Source organism: Ammospiza nelsoni, chromosome 6, assembly GCF_027579445.1.
Source record: "Ammospiza nelsoni isolate bAmmNel1 chromosome 6, bAmmNel1.pri, whole genome shotgun sequence".
Classification (NCBI taxonomy): Eukaryota; Metazoa; Chordata; class Aves; order Passeriformes; family Passerellidae; genus Ammospiza; species Ammospiza nelsoni.
The window spans coordinates 7,658,349-7,679,586 of record NC_080638.1 but is presented as its reverse complement, the minus strand read 5'-3'; the positions used below and the strand labels follow the sequence as shown (position 1 = coordinate 7,679,586).

Genomic DNA, 21,238 nt, shown 5'->3' with positions numbered 1-21,238 from the left:
ATCCAGGGAAGCATTTTCAATCTAGTTTTTCCTCTGAGGAGCTGATGTGAGTTCAGCATTATTTTACTGCCCTTTCAGCCTAACCACGGCATCCAGAAGTAAAAAATGGAGAAAAGCCTCAGCTCTCCCCACAGGCTCATCTAGCACAGTTTGTCAGCTGAACTTGTAAAGCAATGCCCTACAGCAAGCCCAACCAGACTTTGGAGATGGCATGTCACAAAGGTAAACTGAGCAGCTAAATTAAGTTGAGTGCATAGAATTCAGCAGCAAAGATCCAACCTGCAACAGCAAAGGCCATCGTTTGCAGCAGCTGCCAGTACAAATGTGTGTCAAGAGGCCAGCTGGAAATATAATTGGGATAGCAGAAGATTACATATTTTAGTTAAGATATTAAAATTAATTAAGAAACTAAGTTAGCTGGCAAAGATCACATAGCTTAGTTAAAGAGTAACAAATATGTTGAGAAAGAGGAGCTAGAGGTGACAAGGATAGATGAAGCAACTGTGAAGAAGCAGAGACCATAGAAATACCTTGCCTCAAGAATAATCCAACAGTTCAGAGAGGCTTGGACCATGACCAGCAAAAGGTCCTGCTAACTGGCCAAGGGTGAAGAGCTCACCATGAGGAAGATGGCTTTCTTCCTCCCATATATCCCCACTCCCCTGCTTCAAAAACCCAGTTAAGGGAGCACCACTGAGCAGCCACGATGGATTTTCAGCTGATTCCAATACGAAGTGGGCAGGTAATGACTATGTGTTAGGCCTCCTTAGAAAGCACTTGGATAGGTAAAACCTCTTCTGTATAAATAGAGGGCAGGAGTCTGGAACTCCTTGCACATGTATTTGGAAATTATTCCACATCTGTCCACTGCAATAAAATACCCTTCTTTTAAACTTCAATTAGTTGAAGGGTTGTCTGTCTGTGCTTCGAATGTGTGTCAGCTCCATTAGTACTGCATATTTCTTGTCATTCCCTTCCTTTTCCTATGTTCTATTTTCATATTTTCATTATTTTTATTGAGTTGACAAAGGCCCCAAAACATTAGTATGAAATTTTCCATGAAGCCATCAGGTTTATGCTAAGTGAAAGATCAGCAAAACAAACAATTATAATTATACACATATTTAATATTTTTTAAAAAGAAGCACACCAATAAAAAAAAGGATGAGGTAAATAAGTAATCTTCTAGGAACTGAGACAGAGTCTAACCTGGAGGTTTACTTTAATTCCCTGAAGTTCTTTAGAAGTCTTTAACAGTTGATGAAGTATGTTGCTCCTCTCCTTAAAGACTTCTTTCAGCTGTCTTTCCAGTTCTTCATAGCCCTGTCTAACACAAAGAATAAAAGCATGAGAAGATTTCAAAACATTTCTCAATGCAACTTTAAACATATCTTTCCTCATCCAAATTTAATTTATACCAAAACCCTGTAAAGATTTCAAGGGGACTATGTCCCCTTGCTCACCTGTAGAACTTATTTTTTCCTAATACAGATGAATAGAGGTTTTATGCATTGAAATGATGTCCTCATTCTGAGTGAGCAAGAACATTTACTAGCTGCCATTTTTATGAATAATAGAAGAGCTGCCACAAACCACAGAAAAGTGTAATAAAAGAATAGGAACATAATTATTACACAATATCAGATGGAGTATAGCTGATATAGCAATAAAATGTGTAATAATAAAAGCAAGCATTAGCAAAATAGGTGTGATTAATGTATTGATAAGAACAGTGTGCCATGTTTCTAACCTAAGAAAACCAAAGCAGTTAAAAAAGCTATTTTTTGTTTGTTGTTTGGTTTTCACCTATCATTTCAGTATCTGAGTTCAGCAGCTGCAATTTTTACTGATCTGCAGGCCATACCAGTGCTTATCACATTTGGTTCCTTGTTTAAATCATGATGTTTGCCAGGGCTCACTACACCCAGTCACTCAACTCTTGATCAAGACAAGGTCATGACGTTCTTGTGACATGGACAAAGGACAAACTAAAAGAAAAACAACAGTTGTATGCCATACCTGCATTTGGACGCTGATTCCATAGCTACTTCATCATTAAATGACTTGGAATAATAAATAAACATCACTGCCTTCACAAGTTCACCCTTTTCTGAGACCTTATGGGAACTACAGATAGAGGAGTTATTTTTCAAAGATCCCCAAGTAATATATAACGGAAAGCATTACCAAGTGCAAATATTAATGTTTCTGCCTCTTCCCACTATAATATTTCAAATAAATTTAAAAACATCTATTTTCTGACTATATCAGGATGCAAATTACATTGGGAGGGAAGAAACAGCTAAATTTATAACACAGCAAATGCAAATGAAGTGCTAAGCTTATCACATTTCAGTCAAATTTGTGTTTGCTGTTGAGAAAATCCTTCTGAACTGCTGAAATGCAGCTAAGCTAACAAGCAGATATAAAAAGCAAATACTGACAACAAATGCCCAGCTCACTTCCTCCAGACTTCCCTTTTTCAGACATTAACTCTTCCTGCAGCAGATGGCTCCATTGGCAGCCACATCTGCTATGTTTTCTGGATGGAGCTAAATGGAACTTCACTCCTCAGTTCTTATTTTTATCAGGTTCCCAGTGACATAAATGCTTCTTGAGCAGCACTAAGAACTATGTGAATTAAACCTGCTCAGAGAATATGTAACTTACAGAACAGCTGTGTCCATGTATTTATTTGGGTTTTTTGTCTTCTCCTTCCACATCTCCTTGGAATGACATTTCCATTGCTAGTTCAATGAAAGAAAATGCTACATAACTAAATTCTTCAGCAAGACAGCGAGATGAAGTTTCTTTGAAGGAATGGTACATGAACATGGCTGAAATTTACAATATATGTAAAGGTCATGGTTCAAGATATTATTTCTCCAGAAAAATCTCTTCCTTCACTCTGTATTCATCACATTTTTACTAGACTAATACTGAACCATCCATAACTTCATTAAATTGTCTACATGTACACTTTTTCTTAGCATGACTGTCACACATTTTTCTACACTTTGCATTGGCTTTTGTGATCTTCACTTAAGTGATCTCCAAAATAACCAAATGAAAACTGAAAAGGATGAAATGTGACATTACTGTAACAATGCCGAAGTACTCTAAATTCACTCTGAAGAAATTTCCCACATTATCAGCATTTAAGTTGTCCAACACCAGTCTGCAAGTGTTACTGTAGAATTTAAACTTTTCTAAATGCCCCAGATATCAGATTCCATAATTCTAAACTTATGATTAATTTTCATACATGAAATTAATATATAATTTAAAAGAAAAAATTCAATTCAAAAGATGTTCAGGAATTGAACTGAAATTTGAGCAACTCTAGGTATAACTTAAAAATCCTCCTAATTCCCCAAAATAAAAACAAAGATTCTGGAAATATTTACAGCAGCTAGTTTGCATATATTCTCATCTCTGCTAAAGCTGTGCTCCTGTGCAGTAAATGTAGAGATTTTCCTACACCAGGAAGAAAGGTAATGGTCAAACTGCATTTAAATATATTTAATGTAAGCAACTTATTTAAATAGCTTACATCATTTATTTTGAACCTATATTTAACTTCCCTCTGATAATGGCTTAGTCTTGAGGGAGATAAAAATGTTAATTTAAACAAAAAAACTTTGGACAACTGAGCTTTTTTTGCTGATGCTGTGTTGCAGGGTATCACATACCAAGCCCCAGGATTGACGGACAGATCTCTTATGAAGCTTGCAGGAGGCTGTAAAATACACACTCCTGTTCACTGCCACACATTCCAAGAAAGTTAGAGAACAAGTTTAACCTGTATAACTCAACAGCAATTTTAAGGGTTTATTGATTTAGCTCCCACCTGAGCTTTAGAATGCTTTTCTCAGGGGCAGCTGCAGTGTGAGATCACTCACCAAGGACAACGCCACTCTTTTTCAGTGATGTGTTTTGCCTTGTAGCATCTATACTCAGATAGATAACTGCTGTGGTTGGACACTGGCCAAATGCCAGGCACCCACAAAAGTCATTCACTGGCTCTCTGCTGCTAGAGCTGGGCAGAGGTAAGAGGAAAACAAAAACCAATAAAGAGCCCATGAGTTGAGATAAGGAGCAGGAGAAAACACTCTAAGGGGAAAACAGGTTCACATTTAATGGTATAAGGTAAATTAATTATTAAGAGAGTCAGAGGAGGAGTGTGGGAGAGAGTTTTATTTTCAACAGGACAGCTGTAAGTGGTTGATTTGTATATAAACTTTATGTGCATGCAGCCTTTGCTTTAGTGCTGTATTCAGAAATCTTTTATTTCCTTGAGAGATCTTTGAATAGTTCCCTACTCCTGGTTTCCAAAGATATAGTCAATTATCATCCATTATCAGTCACACTGGAATCTGTTTTTTGAAGTCCAGTATTAGTTTCATATAGTTAAAGTGTTTTAATGCTCCTGCTTTTAATGTAGCCCAAAACTAAAGCAATTATCATCAGGGAACCCTGGGTGTTCAAAAACTGATGTTCAGAACATCATTCATGGTTCATTTTCTACTGCACAATCTGAAACACTTCGTGAAGTTAAGACATTTCAGCACACATGATTCAGAGGGGGGAAAAAAGGCAAGAAAAGGAAACACTGCTGGTTTGTGTTTGCATTTTTTTGTTTGTTTTAGCAGAGGGAGGTGTGGAGCTACATTTTTAATTGCTTCCAGCAAAGAACAATCTACTCATCTAATGAACTGGAACTCCTCCTGATAAATGCACTATTCTCATCTATGTATTTAAGCTTGGCCCTGTAAATCCCATTTACGATTTGCACTTTAAAAAGTCTTTGGCAAAGCTATCTGTTTATGTAGTGTAGATTTTTAATTAGAACAGCATTAAAAATATTTACATTAACAGACAAAATTGAGTGGAGAAGGAGAAAATTCTGGATCTGATGGCTTCAAAGATGAATCTTAGAACAGAACATCCTTCACAGACATTATTTTTGTCCAGTGACAAACTCAAGGAGGAAGCTTTCTTTACTCTGTAGTATTTAGGTATTAAAAGCAAGACAGAACCTACCCCTGGTGCTATAATCTCTTGTTAAGATTACAATATTTTTTCCTATAAAATTTAACTTGCAGGATTTCCATTGCAATCCAAATCCAGAAGCAGCTTGTGCCAATTAAGTCCACCCACAGTGTTCCTCAGCCTCTTTTTTCCAAATGCTTTCTCTGAAAGTTGAAAACCGGAAAACAGTTGGAACAGCATCATATTTAAAATATTTGTGAGGATGACAGGTACAGGGAGCAGAACTCCACAGCCTGGAGGGCTTTTTGCAACCCCTCTTTTATCTACCAGTGGAGCAGAATTGCAAGGACATCATGGAAGAAACAGGAAAATGAAGCCTTATTTAAGAAATAAAAAAACCCCATGTCTGGCTCTCTTTTAGCAAGTATTGTCCATTTTATTTTTATGATCCCGAGCACAATACTGTTGCCAGTTAAAAAGATATTTTTAAAGACTAACAGATGATCTAGTGTTGTGTTAAGCAGGTTTTCTGCAGTTTCTTTTTGTGGCTCTCAGTTCACAAAATTCATATGCGCTGCCTACAGCCTGCCCAATTAGGCACATCACACTATCAAGGAATACATTAAAAAATTAACTGTCCTTCAGAAAATAAAAATGCACTCTATTCAGGAGCTAAGAATTTATTGTTAATTTTAAACTAAAAGGTGCAAAGGCTAATTTTTTTTAATCTGTTAAATAATGATTAAGATCCTGGTTGTCAAATAATTTGTACATAAACTCGCCTGTTCTCACCCTGTAGGTTCCAGAGGTACAGACTATTTTTATTACTGTTATAGTTAGCATTCCAGGTACACCGGACAACCATGAATTGACATCGAATATGAATTGTATGAGCAATTTACACCTCAAGGAACTGAATTTTCTGTTATATATGGCTGTTAGCTTGAAAACAGAGTACATCATGATTTCCGTGGCAGTGAAGGACACCTTCAGAGAACTATCAAACACAATGAAGGAGGCAAATATGATACCATGCAAAATATGAATCTATAAGCTTGTTTTACGTTCAAGCAATTATGGTGTGGAAAACGTAGGAAATGTAAATCAAATTCTCTCTCTTTTTTTTCAGTTAAAAAACCATGGATTGAAAACAGGACAAAATATAGGCTGTATTATTTCATTCCCTAAAAATAATTTTTATAAACAGTTTTAAGTTTAAAAAAGAAGCAAAATCCATGATAGGAAAGCAGAAGCACCACTAAGATGACAATCATATTTTGCACCTACACTGACGAAGGAAAACACAAAAGTTTCTGACATATCGATTTAAAAGGTGTACCTAAACTCTGAACTTAGGAGAGAGCAGGTTTGTCAATTACTTTGTTCTAGATCGCTAACCTGTAACAAAAAACCAGCTTCATCCCAACACTGACCTAGAAGCATTTATTTAAAATATTACTGATCTACCAATCTAATCTTTATTTTCTGTTCTGTGCTTAATACACACAGTACTAACTTGAAAGAGAAAAGAGGATCAGCATCTATCAGGTTACCAAATTAAAAAAGGCAAACTAAAAGAATGCAGAATCATAGAATCATCTGAGTTTCAAGGGATCCATAAGGACCAGTGAGTCCCCAAGAGTCACCCTCAGCTCCTGTCACTGCAGAATAAGGAGTTCAACACAAAGTTAACAGGGAAAGTGTTTCACTGCCGCCCCAAAATGTTCCAATTTATTTTGAAGTCTCCAGCTACACGATATTTTTCAAATATGCCATTATTTCTACTACTGTTCATCCTTGTATTTGAGAGAGAGAGACAGAGGAAATTCTCATTTATTTAAATACCTAAGGAGTCCCCTCTCCTTTCATAGGAAACTGTTCATTCTGCTGCCTGCTATCAGGCTTTCCTTGAACACCCTACAGTCAGTAATGAGACACTAAAATTAATATGGCAGGAATTCACATGGAGAAGAAAGAAAAGAAAATCTAAAATAAAAACAGACTGAAGGAAAAGAAACCAGCACCGAACCCCACAACATAAAGTACACAGAGGTTTAATTACTTAGCTCAAGAAATTTACTTGAATTAGATGAAGAAACCTAACTCATCAATCTTTTCAGAGCTTTGCCAGTACCACATTAAGTAGTTGCCATAAAAAACACAAGATTTCATCCATTTCTTTGAAGTAATGCCTACCATTTTTATCATTAATGAGCTGACCTGTTTATTAATGATAAGATAAACCTTGAGGAGCATCACAGGACGTATATTGATTTTGACATTCAACACCACCTTTTGCCCTGTGTGCCAACCCTCAGGAACTGCACAAGAACCATTAGAACAAAACAACAGATTTTTTGCTAGTTTCTAAATTCAATAGGTTCAGAAATTATACAGAACAGACATCTATAAACTTTGAGAATTCAAACTGAAATCCTGTTAATTTACCTCTCCCATTATCATATTTTCCCCTTTCACCTACTGATGATTTTGCTCATAAATTCTCCCCAAAACACACTAACAACTTAACATAATACTAGGATTATGCTAATTGGATCCTTATAGTACCCCAGAATTAAACTTATGCCTTGGATAATCAGAACTAGACCATGTACAAGACTAGCATCTAAATACTTTTTCTAAATACAGTAATCAAGCTGACCAAATCACCACAGGTAACCCTAAAGATATGTAAACTGGTCGATGTTTGCTCTGACAGCTAAAGCTGCTTTAAAAAAAAAGTTATATATAATATATATTACTCATCTTGTAACACCCTTCCCTACCTTTTATATTAAGAACCAGAGATATCCCAGTAATATTTCATCATCAGTAAATCACTGTATCCTCTCCTTCCATTCCCTTTGTTGAGATGTGGAATTCACTGTTAGATGTACATGAACAAAAGCTTTTTCCTACACAACCATGCTCCCAGATTTCTGCAACAGAGAGGAGGTCAGGGGTTGAACATAAGTTCAGAAGCAATTCCTTTACTGAAAAAGCTCTAAGTTTGACATGAACTTATTTTATAGGTTATTAGAGAATCCAGCTTAGAAAAAAAAAAGCAAACTGATTTTCATGCAGCACTCAGCCATTGAAAATTCAAGTATCTTTAGCTGATTCAAGAACATACTGAAGCAGAGATGTTCTCAAATTTAATAATTAAAACATCTTCAGAAGTACTTCAATTAACTGACGTTGATTCTCACCCATGAATATAACATTTGGATGGGCATTAAACACTTGAAGACCTCTGTTAATCAAATCAACAGGATATTCTACTTCTGCACATTCTGAATTTGCACAGAAGAATCTTGTTTCAAGCCCTTTGTCCTTCATTCATTTTCCTTTCTTAGAATATGCTGACATTTTAAATTCGACATGATCATCTTCTGCCAGTGTCCGGGAGTTCTGCACTATGGGAATGTTGGTATTCTGCAGCATTCAAAGAGAGAAATGCACATGATAATAAATAATTTCATAATATTTCACATAGACTCTTCATCAGAACCAGTTTTTACTATACTTGCTAACATTTTTTCGCACTGGGGGAACACAATTACTTTGTATGTATGTGTATATATACACACTCAAATACAACCACACCAATAACTACATTTATGTCAACAATTTATGGCTACAAAATAACACATTTATGTCAAAGGATTTTTATGTATTTTGGAAGTGCTGACACTGCTATCACACACTTCCCATCAACCTGCTAAATATTTTTCTTGTTTATGCAGCGATTTTCCGGTACATCACAGAATCCCTCAAAGTTGTTTTCTTCTGTTTTCATTAAATTAGTTTTTATAAAGGTGCCCATTACTACTCCTGGTACCTGTCTTGAGTGTTCTCAATTCATATTTTGCTGACAGGAATAAAAGACTTGGCTTTTAAATAGTTATTCCACATTTAGAAAAGGAGAAAAAACACTGCAATATTTGAGAAAGCGCATCATAGTCTTTAAAACAGAACCAAGTCAAAGTAGAAGTATTTTAGCTATGTGACTGCACATAACAATTAGTTTCTCTCCCCTTTTTCAGTCCTTTAAAAGTATGAATTCAAGTTAAAAAACCATTTGCCCCAAAGACATATAGAGATGGAAAAAAGGAAAATAAAGGGTCTGAAACAAGCCCAGCAAATAAACTGAGAGCACCCAAAAGGTGCTGGTGGTGATTTTGAAAGGCAAGTGGCGTGGTTTGAGAGAAAGTGGGTTTTTTGGGATGCTGTGGTCAGAACATATATATCCCTAAATATTTTTTTCCTAGGGACAGCAGTCTACATCCTCATGCACGTTTCAAAATGGCTGTCACACCTAACACCTTCCAGAAGTCACAAAAGACAGGCGATACAGGGGCACTTTTACATTATTCCAGTAATTTTTTCTGTCATTTTGGCCAGTGACAACCTTTAACAGACGAAGCCTTACAGCCCAAAACCAACAAGACAACATGATGCGGCCACTACTCCCTGCTCCTAGGGAAGCAGAGATATGCTAATTATATCTGGGGCTAAATATAAACTGTGATCCTTTCCTAGAATGCTCATCAAGCTCTGAGCCAAGGCTATCTTTAAACTGGTTGGTGTCACTTACCGTGTAAACAACCCAAGTCAATCAGAACATCCTGACATCCTGTTACAAATCAGGAAAGGATACATCTTAATATTAAAAAAAATTAAAATCTCAATATTTAGGAAGCAAAGTGAGGCATTGAGAATTTAACTCAAAAATAATCTGATTATGTTAGAGCTTGTAAATACCTAAACACACACATTCCCACATACCGGTCCCAATGCTAGGAAGCTTGTTTCTAGTTTCTAAGTCCTTTCCCTCTCCCTCTGAAAAACAGACTCTCTCTAAAATATGATTCAGATAATTCCTCAAGAAGATTTTTTTTTTTTTTTAATGATGGATGGCTCTCAATGACTTAATGACATTGCTTTCACAACTATGTCCTCCACAGTATCAAACATGCTTTTTTGCTTTTTTAACATTCTACTGAAATGCAAGAGATAAACAGTAGGACACAACTTTAGAATGGAAGTTTAATAGATTTCCTTTCCTTTCAATTTTCAGTTTGGGCTTTTTTCTTGGTTTTAAACAAATATTTCCAAATATCCTTACTCCTAAATGCTGTGATCTTCAGAGCTTCTCAAGTCCCTGTAGTTTCCACAGTTACTATGACTGCTAACATGAACTTAAACCATTGCTACTGCTCCATTTATAAAGCATTATTTTATAAATATTTAAATTTTATAAATATAAATATTTATAAAATATAATAATAAACACACTTCAGACAATGATGATGGTTGCATATTTTCATGATATTTTAAAAAGGAAATAAAATAGCATCATCAAGGAGCTTGTGCAATAGAAAGGAGCACAGTGGAGTTCAAACACTTCAATACATTTTATGAACAACTAAAGTCAAAATATCTCTGGATATACCAAACAAATAAAATTGAAACATAATGCTGTCCTGTCTTTTCCATATTGCCAATATTATTACACTTAAGACATGTAACCCTCTCTCACCAAACCAAACCAAACTCCCAATGAATCAAAGAAAGAAACCACAAAAAAAAAAAAAACTTCCCACATTGCTCTATTTTTAATTATGCATTTAACTTTTTAATTGTAACCTGAAAACTTCTTCAGAATATTTATTAAGCTCCTGTTGTAATTAATATGCACATATAGGAAAATATGAAATCACTGTCAAGTTATCACCTGGCAAAACAGAAGGGATGAAGAGATTTTTGCCATTCTTTATCCCTCAGATAAGATCTTCAATACACCAGTTGTTGTTCCATAACAAACAACAACAATATATAGGAAATTCCATTTTTTCTAGTACCACAAAATTAGAAAACTGGCAATATTTTAATATTTAACCATGCACACGCGTGAGCAGCATAATTTGCAATTAATTCACGCAAAACAAAATGCACCAACAATTAGGTGACCCAGTATCAAAAAACGTAGATCAGAAGGGTAAAGCAGCAAATGTGTGACACAAATACAAGTTAAATACTCTATAGTTAAAAAGAAAATTACAAAGGACATCGAGTCTATCAATAAAATCCTCCACCGTACAGCAAGGCAAAGAGTTCTGGAGGAGAGTAAAATCACAGATATTGTGCTCCATTTCAGAGAAAAAAATTGAGAGGGGCTGAGAACTATTTTCCTATGCAAGCCCACACGTCTCATCAGTGCAGAAACTGGAGTGTAATGCCTCATGAAACAAATATTTCCTTTGCCACCATTTGTCTCGCTCATCAGCACTTCCAGAAATTTGCAGTAGAGATGAGAACCCATAACAGATCAACCAGAGAGGGGACTTGCAAGTCCCTTTAACAGATTTCAATCATTAAATACTACAGAACTCATAAGGGATGGTTGTATAAGTACAAAACAGAGTTCAGCTCAAAAATAACTGTCTTCAAGGTTTAGCCATTCCAGAAAATACACAAGAGAGAAAGGTAGGATACATCAAGAAAGCAAATTTCCTGATTCAAGTTGAAAGACTGGAAACTATTCAATAGTGCTGTATTTTTATTTCTACTACCAGTGAACAACCTGCATCCCTGAGCTTGCTGCTGAGAAACTTTTCCCCAGAAGAGGATTAAAAAAAAAAAGCCCACTGTAAAAAAACACTAATAAAAAAATCATTTGCACACATCACTGAAAATTAGTAGATATTTTCAGTTTGTTTACAAGCTTCAGGAAAAGTGTTTTGGTTTGTAATAATTTTCTCCCACTCTGAAGGGATATGGCCAAAATGTGAACTTTAACAGAGATATACTGGCTCATACTTCTCAAAGCTTAGCAGTAGGAATTACAGAGGGCTATGCATTTTATCTCCTGAGGAGACTCAGGAAAAGTACCCTGGGAATGGGTCCAAAACTGCTTGTGTGTCTTCTGCAGACAGATCTTTCTCCTGCAGAACTGTGATGCTATAGTGGGAACAGAAAAGGTTACTAGAAAGGTCTCAGTAAATCACTAATAAATAAATAAACAAGCAGGAAAACAACCTCTACCATTCCCTCGTTTGTGCACTGTACAAGGAGATTTTCCATGCTTTTTTAGTCAGCCTGGACTTACACTTATTTGTGTTGACATACAACCCAAGAGCTGTACCTAATATTGCTATGTAAAAGCCCCATTAGTCACAGACACAAAGAAGACTTTCCCTCTTCCAAATGGTCACTTTGTCTTGAATTCTTCCTTCATTTTAATGAAGGCACTACATTGCAGCATAAAATTGAAGATTCCAGTTTTGTAAGTAACTCAGAATACAGATGTTCTGTCTCCATGGAATTCTCACCTCATGGCACCGCTAAGTCTCTTTCCTGGAGTACTGCATCTTTTTCTATAGAACTTATCTCTTACTCCTTCCACTGCTCAGCAGAAAAAAGAGAGGTGATAAGAAGTTTATTACTGAGTATGATCTTTACCTTGAATTTCTTATCTGAGCAGCTCACATCTACTGTTTTATCACAGATTAGAAACATTAAAAAAGTAATATCTGTCCAAGCATAGCAGCATTGCCTTTCTTCCAATATATGAGCTATCAACCTTACATATGACCTACAGAATTGATTTTGCTTTCTCTCTTTTTTAAAAATTCTTTTTGCATCTCAGAGGTAATAACAATACATATATTATATATATATACATATATATATATGGAATAATATTAAGAAATACACACATCAGAAACAGTGCTACTGTTTTTATGAGATAATATATTAAGGAACATGTTTTCTTAATGAGCCCTTTTCTGCTAATAAATATGCAAGAAATAGTACAATTTAGTATGGGAAAGCTAACTAAAATCTATAAATGTTACACACAACTAGACCTGAATAATTCATTAACTATTTAACACATTTCCTAAAACAGCAATGCAAATTACTGTTACCGCAGACCTAACCCTAATTTTTTGTTTTGTAAAGGGATTCCTTTTTTCCTCCCAGAATCTGAAAGTTTAATTGCCAAGTGATCAACATGGAGCTTTGGTAGCTAAATTCAGCTGAAGGATATTTAGGCTGATACCATGCTAGGGGCTCAGATGATGAAATAGTTCCATGGCACCAGATACAACACATTGTAGCAGCTGGAACAGCTGCTAATAAAGTCCAGGGTAAGGAAGCAAAAAGGGCCTTTGCAGGATACCCACAGATGTTTAATTCAGCCTGTGGTGAGATGTTCAGGGTCCAAGGGCACTCATGGGGACAGCTTTACAGTTCCCTGAACAATTAGAAGGGGTTTTAATAATGTTGGTTTTAGTTTGAGATGAAAAACATAATACTCCTCACTAGTATTTTACCTGCATGACCATGTAATTACCAAGGATGTGCATCTGTTCCTCTGCTGACAGACTGCTAGGAAGTAAGAAATCTTAGAAAAATCCATTTAAGTTTAGAAATTTTGACTACACAGCTTTAATAAAACTGGTGGTAAACTATCTAAATTAAACTTTAAATTATAATCTGGGCATTATCATCTAGATGGCGGTACTCAGTTAATGAAAAGTGCAGAATCTTTGTCTACACAGCTCCAAGTTCATTTAGCCTTCACAGTTTCTTGATACTGCTGAATGCCCACATCATTCTGCTTTCAAAGTAATCAATAAGAAGAATTATCAAGTCAGTTAATAGTACAGGTCTAGAAAGTGGACTTGGAATTCTCCAGTGGAGCTCCAAAACCCAGGAAAGGAAAAATGCTTTACCAGTACAGACTACAAAGCCCTTTACCATAACTGAGCAGAGCCACCAGAGCAGTGCATGAAATTCCTGCCATCTGAAAACCACCACAACCACAAAGGTTAGTTCTGGTGCTGTGCAAGCTGCAGCCAAGAGCCCAGAGCTGGCTCCAGACAAAGTCACCTGGGCACAGGTACACAGGGTAACTGCGAGGCCCTGCCAGCAGCAGCCACAACGCTGCTGTGCACAGAGACCCAGCTGTGAGCAAAGGAGCCTGTACAGACAGGAGACACAGCACACTTAAGTTTTCTGGCTCTCAGTCCAGCTAAAACCACAGCAGATAACACTAGAAATGTATTTGGAATTGGTTTGCCAAGTCCATACGTGGACCTTAATGTCAGAATGGTTAATGTAGCAAATGAAAGACAACATCCAGGAGCATCTTTCCCTTTCTTTTGTCCCTGTATTAAGACAGACTGTTACCAGCTGATCCCCTCTCCTTTTTCATGTCAACACCAGTGAGTATGTATAACCATCCAGAGAGAGAGAGAGGAGCAGGGTTTGGATAAAATTGCAGTAAGATTGTTCCTTGATATTCCCCGTACACAAACACATACAAAAGGAAATGTCTGCCAACAAAGAAGCATGACACTGTTTTCCTGTAAGATTTAAGTGCTGACTGCTCATGAAATTGCTGACACCAAAGAGCAGAACTCTTCCTATTTAAGTAATTTCAATCATTATAGCTGTCCTTTCACTCGAGATATCAACCTGTCCTGTCATCAAAGAAAAAAACCGGATCAGATAAAACAAGGTCAGTCAGTTTAGAGTATATAAAAAAGCTCCAATTTTGTAAATTAAAATCCGTGATCTCCTCACTTTTCTTCCAAATGACTGAAAGAAAAATACAAGCAAAGGCTAATAGTAAATATTAGTATGGATACTAATATCATACAATTAAGACTAAAAATTATTTAAGAATCTGTAGCAGAAATGAGTTGAGATACAGATACAGTATTTTCCAAGATATGTCTCATGATTAAAATCAAAAATACATTGATATGTTAAACTTCAGAGTTCATGCTTCATGAAACTTCAAGGGATGAACTGCTGCTTGCCTAGTTTTCAGGTTTAGAAATACCTACAACTATTATCCTGGTTGACTGATTTACCTTGCAATAATTAATCATTATTGTTGCTGTGCACTGGACAAGACTAAAGCCCTTCTAACTAATGAAAATATCTTCCAACCAGATCAGTCCTTCATTCCTTTCAAAGTAAACTAAATCAACATAAGATAAACTTTAAATGCACATGAAACTTTTTCTCCTACATCACCTCTACCTGACACTAGGAAATTACTAAGATTTTGTGGGCTCTTTGAAAACTTGCACAAGATGATGGTGATTCCAGCTTTCAAGTGGACCAGGCGTTGGGAAAATGTTAATAAGCTTGGAAAACATCCCAAAGCTTCCTCTTCATTTCATACCACCCACAGGAAAATTGTATCATGCATCACAGATGGCTCATAAAGGATGCTAAGCCATTTCTGTAAGAAGAGGTGTTCAAACATTACTTGAAATTAAAGAAGTTGGATCTTTGGAAGAGATTCAGCATTTACAGAGTGTTTGTTCACAAGTTCTAATTTGCTTATTCTGTAAGCTGTGTTTCACACCTGGCATGTCCAAAAGTAAGAAAAACCATCATAACATACAGAAGTGATTAAAACATTGTTGGATTTCACCCATAAAATTATGTTTTTCAGACACTAATAAACATTCACAAAAAACCAGAGCTGATGCCTTTTTCAAAGTTGATATTACATATGCTAAAACTGCCACTATGCCTATATGTAATATCTACATATATATTAGATATATATGATTCTAGATAAGTCATTCTTCTGATGGAAATTCAAGAGGAAACTTTTCCCTTCAATAAATCTGCATTCTGAGCTCCTACCTTGATCTTCTCTTTTCATTTTTCACCTCTGCGTCTCAGAGCATGGGTCAAAACTTCCAAACTTTATTGAAGCTTTCAGTGTTTCAAGATGCAAATGCAAACTTTTATTTGCAACTGCTGTTTCGGATAATCTCACTGACACTGCATCAATTTGTTAATATGATCTACTTACGTGGGGTTTTCTGAAGCTACCTATTACTATCTTCCTCATGAAAGACAAAAATCTTCAGGTTTTGCTGAATGGCTTTTGGTTTAACTAAATTCAGCTGAACTTTTCAGTCATTAAATGACAGGTAGCACAGATCTGGACTTTTCACTCTCATGGTGTAATATTTGTGTATGTATTCTTGATATGCAAGAATATCAAGAACAAAGTGACCAAAGACTGCAGTCTTGGTGTGCTTGAGCAGAAGTTGACTAATGACTGCCGAAAAAAGAGGCAATACACATCAAAGAGCATCTCAGAGTAAACAAGAACTTTCTGTCACTCACTGATAACTTTTTTGAAGGAATTTTGGTGTGCATAACTTGATGCAGGCAGTATAGAGTATGCACTAGAATGAATAGAACAAACCTTGAGTCTGAGAAGAGTTTAGAGCATAAATCTGCATTATTGTACACCTGCAAAATTACACCTATTTTGTATAATGGTTACTGACTGATATTTTACTATTTTGGGAGGAAGCATTTCCTGCAGTACTCAAACATATAGATCCTAGAAAAATAGGCGTGAAACTTAATCAGGAGAAATCCATGAAGAAGTCACATTATTATAAAAGCTACATAAAGTCTGTTCAACTTTGTTACTAATGAAGTACAACAGCTAACTACTTCCCACTAATACAATTGCATTAGTCTTACTGACTAATGAGTTTGAATTTACAACAAGCACTAGCTAAGACTCAAGAGATTTTTCAGGAAATGTATACGAAACATTTGTCTTGTCTAGTCTGTGATTTAAGACAAGAAAAGTTTATAGCTTTTCAAATACAATGAAAGTCTAACTGAAGAAAGGTGGCACAATCTTCAATGGAGTAAGGTGCCTCATTGACAAATGTATTGTTATTTCTGAGCCTAAGAGATTAAAGATATTTATTTCTGATTTTGTTTTTCCAATAACCAAGGTTTGCAGGTAAACAAAGAGAACTATTTCTAATACATACAGCAAAAGCAAGATAAAGTCTCAATTATAATTTACTGTGAAAAAACTTAGAACTCAGGTATTCTTTCCACTTTACCATCCAAAATTCTATTATTGATATTAATACTGTATTTATTTGCTCAGCAGTAGGGCCCGTAGACTGAAGTACTGACATTGCTACCTAGGCACCTGTAAGAAAGGCTCAACTCCACATACTATGAAAAGTAATTATTTCTGTCCTGCACTGTTTAACAGATAATACACACAGGTGACAAGCGGCCCAGAGAGACAAGTGCAGTAACTTGCCCAAGGTTATACAGCAGGTCTGCAGTAGAGCTGAGGATAGGAACTGGACATCTATATTTACTGAAATAAGCTGATCCAGTGTGATAAAGTAAGTGTGTCCTTTATAGAATTAAGTTTTTGATAAGTGAGGAAATATTTCCACACCATGTCCAGGATTAGCAGTCATCTTCTTTCTCCGAAAGCTGGTGGTACAATGACTGCTCCAGTTCTTACTTTCATACTCCATTTTATGAAAGTAAGAACTCTTTCATAAAGGATGTACAAAAATGACAGTTTCCTTGCATGTGAAAGGCCACTGACTTCTGAAATAATTACATTGAGGAGGATTACTTATTTATAACATTTGCCAAAAAACCCATGCACTGAGTGTCGTTCCTAAACTTTCAGGATTTATAGCTCCCTATATACTAAAATTATAGGGGAGACAGCTTTAATAAACTAACATCTCTATTGCTTTTCTTTAGAGGCTATTACCTGATTATAACAGCAGTTAAAAAAACACCTTACAAGTGCCTTCATTTTTAATTAGGCGCTAGTTTAAAAAAGAAAACAACCACTCCAAACCAACAAAAAAAAAATCCTTGCTAACCACAGCCATGAGAAAACTCTTTCAAAAAGAAACTGAATTATAAGCATCTGGAATATTTATAACTATCAAGTTCCATTTGCAGCTATTCTGTCTCTCTACCTCCAATATTGCTACTGCTGTTTATGAAAGTCCTGTATGACAAGGATCAAGGCTTCCCAAGATGCTAAATCAATATCTCAGAAAACAGCAACTTCACTGAGCAAAACAAAACAATGACATCAATGACACAGCTTTACCTACCTGAAAACTGACATTCATATTAATAATTACTGAGATTTCATGTGAGATGGGAAAATCGAGACAAATAAGGGGAAAGGAGATAAAGACAATCTGGAAAAGCTTTCTGGAATTGCAGATTACCTATATTGTAGTGGCAGATATTCAGGGGAAATTAGGTTTTGTATCTGAGTTTTCTCAGTTTAAGGTACTCAGAGAAACCCTCTACACTAGCAAAAAACTGGAATTTATATAATGCACATCCAACTTCATATTTGAGAGGACACATTTCTGTACTAGGGTAAACTGTGTCTTTACAAGCCTCAGCACCTACCCAGAAAGAAATTCTGTGGTCCAGCTTCAGTGATACTTAAGTGCTTTTTGCACAGGAGATGGTTTGAGCTTTTATGGGTAGTGGCTATATAAACTAGGAACAATGGAGTTACTGACAACTTCTTTAGAGTCATCTCAAAACAGATTTTGAAATTTTGAGCATTTCTAAGAATGCTCTTTCTAGGCCTTGCTTGATTTATAGCCCTACCTACTGCACAGTTCTGTGAATCTATTTCCTTGCAGAGATTAAAAATATAGGATGAAAAATGATTGTGCAAACATTATGAATAGGTTTTTATATTACATTCTTGTAGCTGTGATTTCTACTTGTAAAGGCATTCTTCTTGTTGCAAAATTTGGTTGATGTAAACTTTTCTTAAGAAAGGATGATTTTAGTGTTTGCTCTTTGTATACTTTTCAAGCCTCATCCACAAGAAGGGAGATTTAATCCATGGAACTGTGAGCAGCTAATACTGTGAGGGGGGTCCAGGTGCTAGAAAGGCAAATTCCTAATTTGCAGAATGACTTTATTACCATGTAGGGCTGGACATGCTTCAATTATCTCTGACCTAGAGGGAGGTTAACAAAGCTTGGCAAGAAGGGTATGCCACTGATAGTGGACACAAAGAATTCAAAATTTACAGGCCAGAAGGGCATTTGGCAGAACCCGCCAAAAAAAGAAACTAATAAGGACAACTCAGTAACTGTGCTGAATCAGCTCCAGCTGGGTAAAAGGTAATTCTAACAAAAAGATCACAAGCACTGACCCAAGAAACCAACCAACTCAAAGGAGAAAGAGCATGCAGAGAAGTGAGAGAAATACTGACCAATAGTAGAGAGAATATGAATTAACAAAAGAACTAGGTAACTTGTATCCAATGAACATTAATGTTTTTGTTTATTAAAATAAATAAACTGAGATAATAAATAAAATAAATAAATAATAAAATGTATAAACAGTGAAAAGTTTTTGTGGTTGTGCTGACTTAATGGATTTGCCACCCAGTCCCCCTTTCCATGCTGTATGGAAACTGTAAATAAACCACATACCTCAAAACTGTGTGTATGGATTGGCCTATTGCACACCAGGTGAGAGAACCTATTTTGGGACAAGACTTTCTTTGCTTCATTGAATCTGTACTAGAAAGATTGAAAGCCTTATTTTAGTGCTTCTTCACATGGTACTTCATGTCTATAATTGCAGGTACAATTAAGAGATGTAGATCCCTGTACTTAAGGACAATTCCACTGAGATCTGGAAGAGCAAAAATGAGCAAAGGACCATTTATTTCCTATTTTATTTCACCATGCAAACCTCTTTCTCTTTTACTTAATTGCAGGTTCATGTTTATTAATCACACCACACAGATTTCTCATTCTAACTGATGAAATAGCAGATTATCTCTTCCTTGGAGAATGCCTGCCAAGGAATAACAGGTTTTAAAAAACTAAATGCTATATAAGCCCAGTGCAGACTTCTTTAAAGGGAAAAACCTCCCATTCATACCAACTCATGTTTTTGCTTAAACTTACATTTTGCTTCCACAGCTCTTGTTTTGTCTGCTTCCCTAATTAGCACATCATTTAGGGACCCAGTTGATCATGCCAAATTCTAGCATTATTCATTCTTTCCTACAGAGCAGCGTTGAATAGGCAGACTGTATGGATTCCTCTGCCCTTTCCTTGGCCACTTCAGGGATATTCACTTTCCTGTGTACTGGAGAGTCATTTGAATGCAGAGCACTGTCACTTCTCTATGAAGCATTGTTAGCACCAGGATGCAATGTGATTTATTAAAGCACAGAGCACAAGTCCTGCAACCCCTAGGAGCCTCCATCAGAATAAACACCAGAAAAAACATTTAACATGTGCAAAGCAGACAAACAGGCTGGGTTTTCTTTTTTGTGTTACTGAGAAGGTATTTCCTTATAGCTGCACAATCTTACTCCATATGTGACACAAGTTCCAAGATATTCCTACTCCTCCACCTTCCTCCAGAAATAACTAACAGGGCTTCTCTTGTTCAATCATGAGACAGGCCATCAGTGCCCAGTTCTCTTCCAACAACCCTTGCTTCACTAAATTTAAAGGTAGGCAAAGATAAAACCTGTGCAGCTACTGCACAGACCTAAAATAATTCTGCTAAAAGGTCTCCTATTCTTGGATATTTTGAGTGCCTGTATTTAGCCACACAGTCTGAAGGCCTTGGTCCCCAAAACAGGGACAGAGAGGTTTGCCAGGCAATCATGTGCACATGGTTTACTTTGAAACATCCACTGTTCACTAACCCACCCTCATACAGGAAACAAAAACCCAAGCACAAGAAATTCCACAAGTAGGGAGGACCTCATGGTATTGTCCCAATGTTTTCTTCCATCAGTACATCCTTCTCAGCAGCAACTTTGTATTACCAGAAAACTCACTAACACACTGAAGACTCTCCTTATGGGCCAAGAAATATAATTACCAGTAAAATGAACCACAGACATAAAGAGCTGGAATACAATACATGTACATGCAATCAAAAACCCATTTAGTAAGCATGAAGAAATATATGTGATCCCAAGTTTGATAAGCTACAATCAGTACAGTCATGAAATCTGACATGTTCTGGGTTGGAAAAACACTTAGGTATAGAAAAGAGGCCTTTCCAAAAGATGAAGTGCTTCAAACCACCAGCCAGACCATAATATTTTTAATACTGCACTTGAAAAATAAGTTTATATCTTAAAATTGACAGGGAAATTTAATTGGCATCATAATACTTCAAGCCAGAAAAACCCAGCTTTTATTAATTCCTCTGCTTGAGTTTGATGGGATTTTTTGCCTTTGGGTTGGTTTTTGTGTATTTTTGTGTTTGTGGTAATTCTTTCCTCCCTCCTTCATAGTTTATGAACTACAATTGCTTGAATTGGTGTTTCACCTCAGACTAAACCACAAAATCCTGGCTATTTTCCAGACCCAAAACTGGCTGCAGCTTCTAG

At 36.2% G+C, this 21,238-nt stretch overlaps 1 protein-coding gene across 1 annotated transcript in view; it reads right to left on the bottom strand.

Annotated features, from left to right (window-relative positions):
* The window catches only part of LUZP2 (leucine zipper protein 2), an 88,943-nt gene that overhangs the window by 45,754 nt on the left and 21,951 nt on the right, over positions 1–21,238 (bottom strand). The window contains exon 3 of the mRNA XM_059474298.1: positions 1,210–1,327. Coding sequence (XP_059330281.1) covers positions 1,210–1,327 — 118 coding nt within the window. The remainder of the gene's footprint in view (positions 1–1,209; positions 1,328–21,238) is intronic.